At 36.8% G+C, this 12,890-nt stretch overlaps 1 protein-coding gene across 6 annotated transcripts in view; it reads right to left on the reverse strand.

Annotated features, from left to right (window-relative positions):
• Positions 1-12,890, reverse strand: part of EPSTI1 (epithelial stromal interaction 1) — a 454,026-nt gene that overhangs the window by 116,387 nt on the left and 324,749 nt on the right. For all 6 annotated transcript variants that reach the window (XM_077297337.1, XM_077297335.1, XM_077297334.1 and 3 more), the window contains exon 7: positions 2,108-2,186. In XM_077297337.1, coding sequence (XP_077153452.1) covers positions 2,108-2,186 — 79 coding nt within the window. The remainder of the gene's footprint in view (positions 1-2,107; positions 2,187-12,890) is intronic.

Genomic DNA, 12,890 nt, shown 5'->3' on the forward strand with positions numbered 1-12,890 from the left:
TAAAATATTGCTTTTAGTGTGTAAAAATAGCAAAGCATAAAAAGATATAAATCTGCTACCACTGTAATCGTACCAACCCGATGTACAAATCGTCTTTTCACTTGTAGATATCACTGCACGGTCACTCGTTTGCATAATACAGGTATGGCTATTTTACCTGTTACTCTTCTCACCTGTTGCTCCTATTAACTTCTCTTCTTCTCTACTACTCTTCGTTATTCTTTACACACCTGTTCTGATACCTGATGGTCATAGGACCAATTTGTTCATCATTGTATGGTTTCAGCCTATTTGTGCTTGAATGTTACACCTAATTGTAACATTAAGATATTTTAGTATAATATTATTATACATAGTTTGACATGTCAGGATGTCCCTGGGATAATATGTGTATCTATTTTTTTCAGCCCCGTGATTCTCTTGACAATAAGGAAACCTCTTACAATATATTATTTAATTAATGTCAATTATGTGTCCTTTATATCTGACTTTACATATTTGTCATATTATCTGATTATTATTATTTTGTACTTTTGTTTAGATAACCTTGATAAAGGCCGAGACATGGCCAAAATGTTGGGTTCTGTTAGACAATGAATAAATAAATATGTTTTGCAAGTCAACTCTGGTCTGTGCTACAGGTTTTCTATTAGCTGATGCAACATGACCTCTGCCATTTTTGTGTTCAAAAGAAAAAAGGTGCAACTTCCCGTCGAAGACCAGCCGTGCACCCAAACAGGGGATTTCCCCCACAAATGGAGTATCGGCATATTCAGGAGAAATTACACAATAAATTTTAGGGTCGATTTTCTCCCGTTATCCTTGTTTAAATAACAAATTTGGAGCTAAATTAAAATATTTGTGAAAAAAGTTAAATGTTCATTTTTTTCCTTCCATATTGCTTTAGTTCGTGTAAAGCACCGAAAGGGTTAATAAACTTCTTGACTGTGGTTTTGAGGAGTATAGTTTTTAGAATGGTGTCACTTTTGGGTATTTTCTGTCATATAGCCCCCCCCCCCAAAGTCCCTTCAAATGTGATGTGGTCCCTCAACAATTGGTTTTGTAAATTTTGTTGGGAAAAATTAGAAATTGCTGATCAGCTTTTAAGCCTTCTAACTTTCTAACAAAAAAATATGTTTAAAAAATGATGCAGAGGTAAAGTAGACATGTTGGAAATGTTATTTCTTAATTTTTGTGTGATATAACCTTCTGATATAAGGGCCTAAGAATTAAAAGCCAAATCTCCGATATTTTTTCAAATAAATGCAAGTCATATCAAACAAACATTATCACTATTATGAAGTATGTCACACAAAAAAAATAAATCTCAGAATAAGTGGGATCGGTTGAAGCGTTCCAGAGTTATTACCATATAAAGTGACATTGGTCAGATTTCAAAAGTTTGACCTTGTCATTAAGGTCAAAATTGGCCTGGTCACCAAGGGGTTAAAGATGCAGTTGAACTGAGTGTTTTTTTGGTGCTTTTTTTCCTTGATAGGTTTTTATTGAGAGTCTGAAAAAAATGCATGTAAAAAAAATAATTGCATTGTTAAAGGGAACCTGTCACCTGAATTTGGCGGGACCGGTTTTGGGTCATATGGGCGGGGTTTTCAGGTGTTTGATTCACTCTTTCCTTACCCGCTGGCTGCATGCTGGCCGCAATATTGGATTGAAGTTCATTCTCTGTCCTCCGGAGTACACGCCTGCGCAAAGCAATATTGCCTTGCGCTGGCGTGTACTCCGGAGGACAGAGAATGAACTTCAATCCAATATTGCAGCCAGCATGCAGCCAGCGGGTAAGGAAAAGGTGAATCAAACACCCCAAAACCCCGCCCATATGACCCAAAACCGGTCCCGCCAAATTCAGGTGACAGGTTCCCTTTAAGTGTAGAAAACCAGTGTGTTTGCACTAAAAAATGCTATTTTAAAACTGCAACAAAAAGGCATTAAAAAGGGGCAAACATGCGGAAAAATGCAACAATCAAAGCACACATTTTGCATTTTGGTGTGTAAATCTACAAGAAAAAAAACTAAGATTTTAGGGTGGGAACATGGCCTTAATGCCTCCAAAATTATTTTAAACTAAACAATTGGCAATAAATCTTACCCATTTACTTTGTTGTCGAAATTGTCTATCATCCGTATAGCCTATGGGTTGGAATCGATCAAGAAATGCTTCGTTTCGTCTATGATAAAGAGAAAAAAAATTAATGAGCACGGTATGTTATTTGGGTAAAATATTGCATTACCAACTTAAAGGGATCCTTTCATGTTCCCAAATTCTATTAACCTGCAGATATAGGGTTAATTTGCAGGTTAATAGAGATGCAAAGCTATCCGGCCACCTTACTGAAAGTTCAGCTACTGGAAGAAAATTAACTTATTTTCTCCTGGGATCAGCTGGGTTTCAGTCATAGAGGTGTACCAGCGTGGCTACAGTCACTGCTCAATACAAAGTGAACAAAGGCTGTAAGCATGCCCCATCACTTTAATTGACAACTTACTCTGCAGTGCATCTGTGCAGGGTGAGGTGTCAAAGTTCTGGGGTGCACTTATAGCCTGTCACACACAATGCATTGATCAGTGATTGCAGTGGATCCGTGGATGCCTCTATGACTAAAAGGGGGTGGCTCCCAGGAGGAATAAAGTACATTTTCACCTCGTAGCTACACTTTCAGTAAGATGGCAAAACAGCATTGTAACACTTGTAACCTGCAGTAAAATCCTATATCTACAGGATAACCAGTGGTTCTCAGCCTGGACTGTCGTATCTTGGCACCGTCCACGTTGAAAAATATTTATCCCCCAGACATGGATAGCAACATGGGACAGAACGACAGACAGGTGAGGAATATTGTTGTTTTTTTTTTTTTTTTTATTACAGGAGACAAGGGATTCAGTGTAATTAGGCGTTAGGCGAGTATAACTGTTTGTTATTTTTAAGTAAAAATGGAAAAGTGTGTTTTGTTTTATTTCAAATAAAGGTCTTTATACTGGCTGTGTCTTTTTTTACAACATAACTATAGGATTAGTAATGGATAGGTGTATTATAGACGCCTCTCCGTTACTAAGCTGTGGGCTTGAAATCACCAGATAATACAAAGGTGACATCAACCCCACAAATATGAACCCCACTTGCCACCGCGACAGGGCAAGAGGGAAGAGCCAGGCAAAGTGCCAGAATTGGGGCATCTAACAGATGTGCCTTTTCTGGGAGGCTGCTGGCTGCTATTTTAAGGCTGGGAAGTCAATATCCATGGCCCCATACCAGCCTGAGAATACCAGCCCCCAGCCATCATCTTTAGCAAGGCTGGTTGTCAAAAATGGGGGGACACCATTTTTTTTATTATTTATTTAAATAATTAAAAAAAAACAGCATGGACACCCCTCTATTCTTGATAACCAGCCTTGCTAATGCTGAAAGCTGAGGGTTGCAGCCTCCAGCTGTGAGTTTTGTCTGGCTGGTTATAGAAAATACAGGGGAACTCATGCTGGATTTTTTATTTATTAATAGTGCAGGCGGTGGGTGATAAATACTCCCATCAGCCGCTGCCTGTTCTCATTGTTATTAGCGGCAGTAGGTGAAGGCTGATGGGAGTAATAGTCCCATCAGCTGCCACCTGCTGTCACTGTTATCAGTTGAATATAACTCTCATCATTCTCCTCTTCTCACCGGCAGAGCAGAGGAGAATGATGAGAGCTGTTTTCTGCACTCAGCGCCAAGGAACAGTGCTTACTACACCGCTACTTCCTTGACGCCCGTGCGTGTGGTACAGATACGGTGCACGAGCGCCACATGGTTGCCACATGGGTGCCACAAGTATTAAACACATGGACACCCAGACACTGACATCAATGGTACTGTTTTTTACAGTACCAGAAATAACAGGACATGCGAAACCAGCCTTACACAGGACAGAGTAGGCTCAAACCCATTTGTTTTATTTAATTTCTGTGTCACCAATATTCCCTTGGACATTGTAATATTTTTTCAATTTTTTTCTTCTTTCTCTTAATATGTTAAGTTTTGCAATTTATACTGGATATATATATACAGATGGTAAACTTTAACCCCTTTGTGACATATGACGTATACAGTTGTGCTCAAAAGTTTACATACCCGGCATAATTTTTGCTTTCTTGGCCTTTTTTCCAGAGATTATGAATGATAACATCAAAACTTTATCTCCACTCATGGTTAGTGGTTGGGTGAAGACATTTATTGTCAAAGTACTGTGTTTTCTCTTTTTAAATCATAATGACAACCCAAAACATCCAAAAGTTTACATACCCTGGTGATTTTGGCCTGATAACATGCGCAAAAGTTGACATAAATGGGTTTGAATGGCTACTAGGGGTAACATTATCACCTGTGACCTGTTTGCTTGTAATCAGTGTGTGTGCATAAAAACTAAGTGAGATTCTGGGATCCAGGTAGACTCTTGCATCTTTCATCCAGCCACTGACATTTCTGGATTGTGAGTCATGGGGAAAGCAAAAGAATTGTCAACGGATCTACGGAAAAAAGTAGTTGAACTGTATTAAACATGAAAGGGATACAGCAAGATATCCAAGGAATTGAAATTGCCAGTCAGTAGCGTTCAAACTGTGATTAACAAATGGAAAATCAGGGACTCCGTAAAAACAAAACCACGGTCAAGGAGACCAACAAAAATTTCATCCATAATGGCCAGGAAAATTGTTCGCGATGCAAAAACAAACTCACAAAAAACATCAGCTGAAATACTGGACTCTCTGAAAACTAGCAGTGTGGCTGTTTCAAGATGCACAATAGAGAGGCACTTGAAGAAAAATGGGCTGCATAGTCAAGTCGCCAGAAGAAAGCCATTAATGTGCAAATGCCACAAAGTATCTCGCCTATAATATGCAAAAAAGCACAGAGACAAGCCTCAAAACTTCTGGAACAAGGTAATTTGGAGTGATGAGTCCAAAATTGAACTTTTTGTCCACAACTATAAACATTGCATTTGGACAGAGGTCAACAAGGCCTATGATGAAAGGAACACCATTTCTACTGTACAGCACAGAAGTGGATTGCTGATGCTTTGGGGGATATGTGAGCTACAAAGGCACAAGAAACTTGGTCAAAGTTGAAGGAAAGATGAACGTAGCACGCTATCAGCAAATACTATAGGCATATTTGCAATCATCAGCCCAGAAGCTGCGCATGGGATGTAATTGGACGTTCCAACATGACAACAATCCAAAACACATGGCCAAGGCCACTCTAGGGAGATCTCAAGCTCGCAGTTCATGCTAGATAGCCCAGGAATTTACAGGAACTGGAGGCTTTTTGTCAAGAAGAGTGGGCAGCTTTACCATCACAGAAAATAAAGAACCTCATCCACAACTTCAAGCTGTCATTGATGTTAGAGGGGGCAATACACGGTATTAAGAAGTGGGGTATGTGAACTTTTGATTTGGCTCATTTGGATGTGTTGGGTTGTCATGATTTATAAGGAGAAAACACAGTAGTTTGACAATAAATGGCTTCACCCAATCACTAACTAAGAGTAGAGAAAAAGTTTTGGTGTTATCATTCATAATCTCTGGAAAAAGGCCAAGAAAGCAAAAGTTCTGCCAGGGTATGTAAACATTTGCGCACAACTGTAGGTAAGACATAGGTTGCCTACCCATCTTTGATGTAGGCTTTGGCCCTGAGCCTGCACCTTTTCTGGTACATGACAGCGGATCTGATCAGCCGTCATGTGCCCTTAATAGCTGTGTGTGGAATCAGGATCCACCCTCAGCTGTTAACATGTTAAATGCTGCTGTCAATCTCTGAAATCGGCATTTAACTAGCGCAAACTGGATGAGCACCATAAGCTCTGCCCATTTTTTCCACTGTCACATGACCAATGGGGCACTGATGGGTTGGCATGGCAAAGACAGGAGACCCATGGGGTTATCATTGCCAAACTGCTATGAGCGCCGCCCTGAAATGTGTAGCATTTTTGCTACACATAGTAGAGCTGGATCTCTGCCATGTGTAGCACAAGCGATCAGATGATCACAGCCTCAAGTCTCCTAAGGACTATTGAGGCATGCCAAAAGTAAAAAAAAATAAAAAATAAATATATATATATATATATATATATATATATATAAATAAAAGTTTAAATCACCCCCCTTTTGCCCCATTCAAAATAAAACAATTTAAAATAAATACACATATTTGGTATTATCGAGTTCAGAAATGTCTAATCTATCAAAATATAAAAATAATTAATCCTACTGTTAAACAGCATAGCAAGAAAAAAAATAAAAAGCCAGAATTACGGGTTTTTTTGCCGCAACATTGCATTAAAATGCAATAACAGGCAATCAAAAGATCATATCTACACCAAAATCTACAACAAAAAATAAGCCTTCAAAGAGCTCCAAATCACAAAAATGGAGAGGCTACAGGTCTTGGAAAAATGGAGCCTTTTTTTACTGCTTAAATAAAAAAGAACCTATACATGTTTAGTATCTGCGAACTCATAATAGCCTGGAGAAACATAATGGCAGGTCAGTTTTAGCATTTAGTGGACATGGTAAAAAAAAATTGTGGATTTGCAAATTTTTTTGCAATTTCACCACACTTGGAATTTTTTTCCCATTTTCCCGTCCACTATGTGGTAAAATCAGTGGTGTCATTCAAAAGTACATCTCGTCCAGCAAAAACAAGCCCTCACATCACCATATTGATAGACAAATACATAAGTTATGGCTCTGAGAAGAAGGGGAGCAAAAAATGAAAATTCAAAAACGGAAAAGCCTAAAATGGTAAAGGGGTTAAACACATGTAATCCCTTTTTACCCCTTTGGTTTTGGCACTCTTATTTTAAATTGTTTTGTATTGAAACCGCATGTATCCGTATTTAACCACATATTTTGTATTTAATCTGCATCTTGCCACTTTTACATATGGTTGTTCTGAGTAAGGAGCCAAATTTGATTCTGAAATGCATTGACAATAAACCACCTTAAAACTATTTTGTCTTCGGATCAGTTTTTAAATTAGCAACGCACTTGAACTCCACTTGTCCTGGCTCTTCATACATTGCTAGGCTGCCGTCACACTATCAGTATTTGGTCAGCATTTTACATCAGTATTTGTAAGCCAAAACCAGGAGTGGAACAATTAGAGGAAAAGTATAATAGAAGCATATGCACCACTGCTGCATTTATCACCCACTCCTGGTTTTGGCTTACAAATACTGATGTAAAATACTGACCAAATACTGCTAGTGTGACGGTGGTCTAACTCTGTGGCTAAGCTGCCAGCTGTGAAATATGTTCAGTATTCAAATTCAATCCAATATGGCTGACGATTTCCCTGTCTTTTTTTTTCAACAGGTTGAAGCTTGTGATGTGATAGCTGTAAAGGCATCATGGAGAAGCCTGCCATTCCATGCTGGAGGTCATGTTAGCCTTCTTTGGCTTTGCAATTTTCTGAAATGTGTAAAATCGTGGTGGCAATTTTGGTAATTTGAACAAATTGAATTGCAAATTTTACCTATTTGCCAGATTCAGCAAATTCTTACAAAAGTGACACATATTCAATTTGTATTAAATTGATTTGTTCATCTCTATCAATAAGTATTTAATGTCGATCTGTCACTCGATTTCACAATATAATTTGGACACATTAAAATAGATCTCTTAGACCTGATGATGCTACGTTATACCAAAAAGTTTTGTTAAATTAATAATTATCTTCAAAGAAATATTCTCTTAAAGGCAACTAAATTATTTTATACACCGCTATTACCACCATTATCTGAGGTTTAGTCTCTGTAAAACTAAAATGGACATTTTAATGTATTAAATACGTGCATTTAAGTAATAAATTAAGAAACATCTTGGAAACACTAGCACTTATTTAAATAAATGAGCCATACAAATAGAGAAAATAACAATAAACTCTACTAAAATAGTTTTTTTTTTTAATCTCACAGTGGCATACATCAGCTGATATTATGTTTGCATGTACAAGGCATCATGTGATGCCAATTAACTGGTGCAATCTGTTTGCTCACTTTACACTAGCAAGCACGGTTAGATTAATGTGCACAGCTTGGATAGCAAGCTCATAGGCATTCAATAAATTGCTTTCATTATTACACTCTGGAGAGCCTCTTCAAAGGGCTATAAAAGCCTAGTTTTCTGCCTGTTAGCTAAATAATTGACCTGCCCTTAAATCACCAGGAGAGGATAATTTGCCTAAAACTAAAGACATAATAAACTATTCAGGAAAAAAATGTTTAAAAGTCAAGATTCCATTGAATAAAATACAATCAGTATGAGTTATCCTGAAAATCAACAAGGGCAGCAGTGCTACTGTATACAAAAAAATCAATTTTGATATTTTTTTATAGACCTATGTCAATTAAGTTTGACAACTGTAATATCCACATATAAGGAGAAAGTTAAACTTCGCATCCATTTTTATTACTCCAGTCTCTGTATAGTCTGAGTGCTACAATCATGCTCCCTTTGATCTTCAAACATACAATTTGAACTGTTGCATTTTTCACCAGTCGGTTGACAAACTATTGGATGACAATGACGACGACTAATCTGAATCCCTTCAGCTACATTGTGATCCTCATTTACAGTATCTAAAAAGACGTAATGGAAAATGGATCTATGAGGACACGCTGTCTGTTTTATATCCATGTAATTTTAAGTTATATCTCATATGTCATAAAACATGTTGCATATTTTGCAATTTTGGCTTTGTCATTTTGGTGCATATTCCTAATAGTGATCCATTGGCTGATCACTCATACTGAACATACTGTATCATTAGCCATTATTTGTTTGCTTTTTTTACATCAGCATAAGTAAGAGCTTGATTTTTAAATGATGAATTTTTGAATGTTGTAGTTATTATTGACACCATTTAATTCAACATATAATGTAATGAAAAAACATATAAAAAAGCAATTCGACTGTTGTTGCTTGGGTGTCATTTTTAGTGAATTCATGCTGTTGTAAAAGTGGCATATTATTTTTATTTCAAATTTGCAACCGCAATTTAGAAAAAACGGTGACGCTGTGTATAATGTGTAGAAAACAAGAATGCAATGATTTAGACATCTCTTATAGCCACTTTTTTTGCACAACAGAACATAGAACACGGATTAGAAGTTGAAGGTTAGACCATTTTTCCATTTTATTTGAATAAAAATGACATATTTAAAAATTGATGGCAGCCACACATCTCAAAAAAGATGGAACAGAATTAACAAAAGGTTGGACAAGTAAATGGTACGAATAAAAGACTGCCGAAGGACCAATTCTCAACTTTGTCACATGAGTATGTTATAAAAAGAAAATGTTAGAGAGGCAGAGTCACTCAGAAGCAAAGATAGTCAGAAGTTCATCAATCTGTGGTTGGGTCAGAGTAACATATACTCCCGTCCAGACTGTCTATTCCAGGAAAGGGCTCAGCAATCTGGCAAAAAAGGCCAATAGCAGCAAGAATCCTACTTGAGACAAGAATGGAACAACTTTTCTCTCCCAAAACTTCAGCAATTTGAGACTTGCAGACTGTTGTAAAAAGAGCTAATAGTACACAATGGTAGACATGGCTCAGTCCCAACTATTTTTGAGATGTGTTGCTGCCATCAATTTGTAAATGAGTTTAATTTTTAAAATGAAATAGAAAAATGTCTAACTTTAAACTTCTGATCTGTGATATATTGTCTGTGGTGAACTAAATGTGTCCATAAGAGTTTTCCAAATCATTGCATTCTTGTTTTCTTTACACATTACACAGTGTCCAAGTTTTTTTTTCTTTTAAATTGGGATTGTACACATTTTTACGCTTTATTACGTTTTGTACACATTTTTACGCTTTATTACTTTTTGTACATATTTTTAAGCTTTATTACTTTTTTAAAAAAAGAAACTTAAAAGAACACAACTTGTTTATGATGCAATTTTCTGAGACTCATAACTTTTTTTTATTTGTTCATTGATAGAGCTATGTGGAGGCATTTTTTTATTTGGTAAAGTTGAAGGTTTTATCAGCACCATCTTGGGATATGTATTACTTTTCATCCTTTTGTTTCTATTTTTTAGAGGTGAGTTAACAGCTTAAAGTATGGTGGATAAATGATGTGATATTTTGAAAATTTAGATTTACATGATTTCAGCAATATAAAACAGATATTTTTACTGTAAGGTAAATGGTGTTTAAAAAATTTGAGTTTTCATAATTTTTACAAAAAGATTCACATATTTGGTTATTATAGAGCTTTAACCTGCTATCACCTGACTGCAGGTATCATACACTGCAATGCATGCAAAAAAACAGGGAAGGGAAAAAAATATAAAGTAACTCATTTAAATTAGGAAAAACTTAATACATATAGATGATCCCTTTAAATGATTTTTTTCCCCTCAACAAAATCTGGATGCATATTGCATATCAGTAATTTTGCACTTTACATGTTGCTGATTTTCAGAATTTTTAACTACTGTGAATGCACTCAAATTAATGATCTTACAGTATTCAATCCAATAACCAAATCACTCAAATACTTCTGCCAACACAAACTCAGATTAGGATTGGGTTGATTATGCACTTGCAGGCTCTTCAGCGATAAAAAGCCTGCCACATCGTACTCATCATAATTACATTTTTGTGTGAGTAATTGCAAATCTTTTAAATGAACATCAAGACAAGAGCCTCATGGCAGAAATTTTACATATATATAATAATTTTACTCAAATGCGATAGGAAATATCAAAAGCCTAAGCAAATACATAATTTAAATTGGTGGTTCAAAACTAAAATGTATTGTAATCCTAAATGTTTATAAATTTAATCTCATAATCTAATGTTTTTTTCTAATATACTTTTAATTAAAAATTCCTTATCCTTCCCTCTCTACTCTAACTGCTTTATTTATTCTTTTTACTACTGCCATAGCCTCTGTCTCCACCCTGAAACCAAGCGTCATTAGTGATTTCTATTTCAGGGGCTGGACTAGTCCCTGCTCTAATGAGCATGCATTTGTTGTCAATTCTGATGGATGCTCAGTAGAATCTTGTCACTGTGCATTATTTATCTCAGTGCACAGTGACAATGCACTCTCTTGCCGGCTCTGATGAGAAGTGACAAGCCAGTAAGAGAGTGCACTGTCAGTACACATTGTAAGGAGAGCAGAGACCAGTGCCGCTCCTGCAATTGACGTTGTATAGAGGCTAATCATAGTACCTACTGATTGATTTTGCTATACCATGTGATGAGATAGCTAGAAATTATTACGGTGACACCCACGTGGTCACGCCTGAAGTCACATGAGTCTTCTATGGCTGATGCAATTTTCTGCAATGTTAATTGCAAATTGTTCAAATTCGCCAGGACTTATGAGTTTCATAGAATTTGACACAAATTTGATTTGCATCATATCAGTCCAATCGTCTCTAGGCCCAGACAACTAAACACAGATTTAAGGTGCCAATACATGTGTAGGAAGATACGCTCATAGCAATTGTTATACTGGATACATCACTGGTATTAAGTTAAGAATAGGCTGCTGACAATGGGAAAAAGACACACTGGGAATAAGTAAGTAAGATTAAAATAGATAAATCTCCAGGCCAGGATGGCATACACCCACGAGTACTAAGAGAACTAAGTAATGTATTAGACAAACCATTATTTCTTATATTTAGGGACTCTATAGTGACGGGGTCTGTTCCACAGGACTGGCGCATAGCAAATGTGGTACCAATATTCAAAAAGGGCTCTAAAAATGAACCTGGAAATTATAGGCCAAACTAAATACTAGTGGTGAAATCCAACTATCATAACATATAAATCTAATCTTGGATAAAAAGTAACCTTTAATATAGCCGTTAAAATCAGCAAATAGTCATGAAAAAAGTGCAAGGCGCAAAAGACAGACAACAATCAAAAAAAACAAACCAAACCGAGGTATAGCCTAGGTGCATAGAGAGACACTATATGCAACTCTTCTCTCTTGCTCTATTTATATCCTAGAATATAACATATAAAACAATATATGACAGCGTCTGTTTCACGGCATGAGTATGCTTGACCCCAATATATCCCCTGAAGAGCAGCAGCAAAACGCGTCGGGAGGGGGCTTATGAAGTGGTCCACCAGCATATCCAGATGAAGGTTATGTCCGTGGTGACATTAATGCAGGCGAGACCTTTCCAATTTGCCTGTAAGATGCGCATTGCTCCATGTGTCAACCCCCTTGATTTATATATGATTTAAAACAAAGGGAAAGATGGTAGCCATTGCAAGAGGTACATAGACTCTGAAAGAGTGGCATTACTGAGTAGTACCATCCCTATGTTTGGCACATGTGATATTTGTTGACCCAGTTTTCTTCTGGACCACAGTGTTGGCTGGTTGCGAGGGTCTTATTTGTGGAGGAATGTTGGACCAAAGAGATGATTAAGGTCCTCAAGCCATAAAAAGTCACACTCATAGATAAGCAATTTGGCTCTGTGATATACATCCATTTTTATGCAATAGTGAGTGTTTTTTTTACTATTCTTTACACCGAGAGAGTATAAATATGGGGGATGTGATCTAAGTACCCACCATTATTGTCTGATCTACACAGAACATACATACACCCCATACCCTATTAATTTGTGTCTGAAAAAAAGGGGGGGTGTTATATTCTAGGATATAAATAGAGCAAGAGAGAAGAGTTGCATATAGCGTCTCTCTATGCATCTAGGATATACCTCGGTTTGGTTTTTGCTTTTTGATTGTTGTCTGTCTTTTGCACCTTGCACTTTTTTCATGACTATTTGCTGATTTTAACGGCTATATTAAAGGTTACGTTTTATCCAAGATTAGATTTATAACTGGAAATTATAGGCCA

This window comes from Ranitomeya variabilis, chromosome 3 (assembly GCF_051348905.1).
Source record: "Ranitomeya variabilis isolate aRanVar5 chromosome 3, aRanVar5.hap1, whole genome shotgun sequence".
NCBI classification, from domain to species: Eukaryota; Metazoa; Chordata; class Amphibia; order Anura; family Dendrobatidae; genus Ranitomeya; species Ranitomeya variabilis.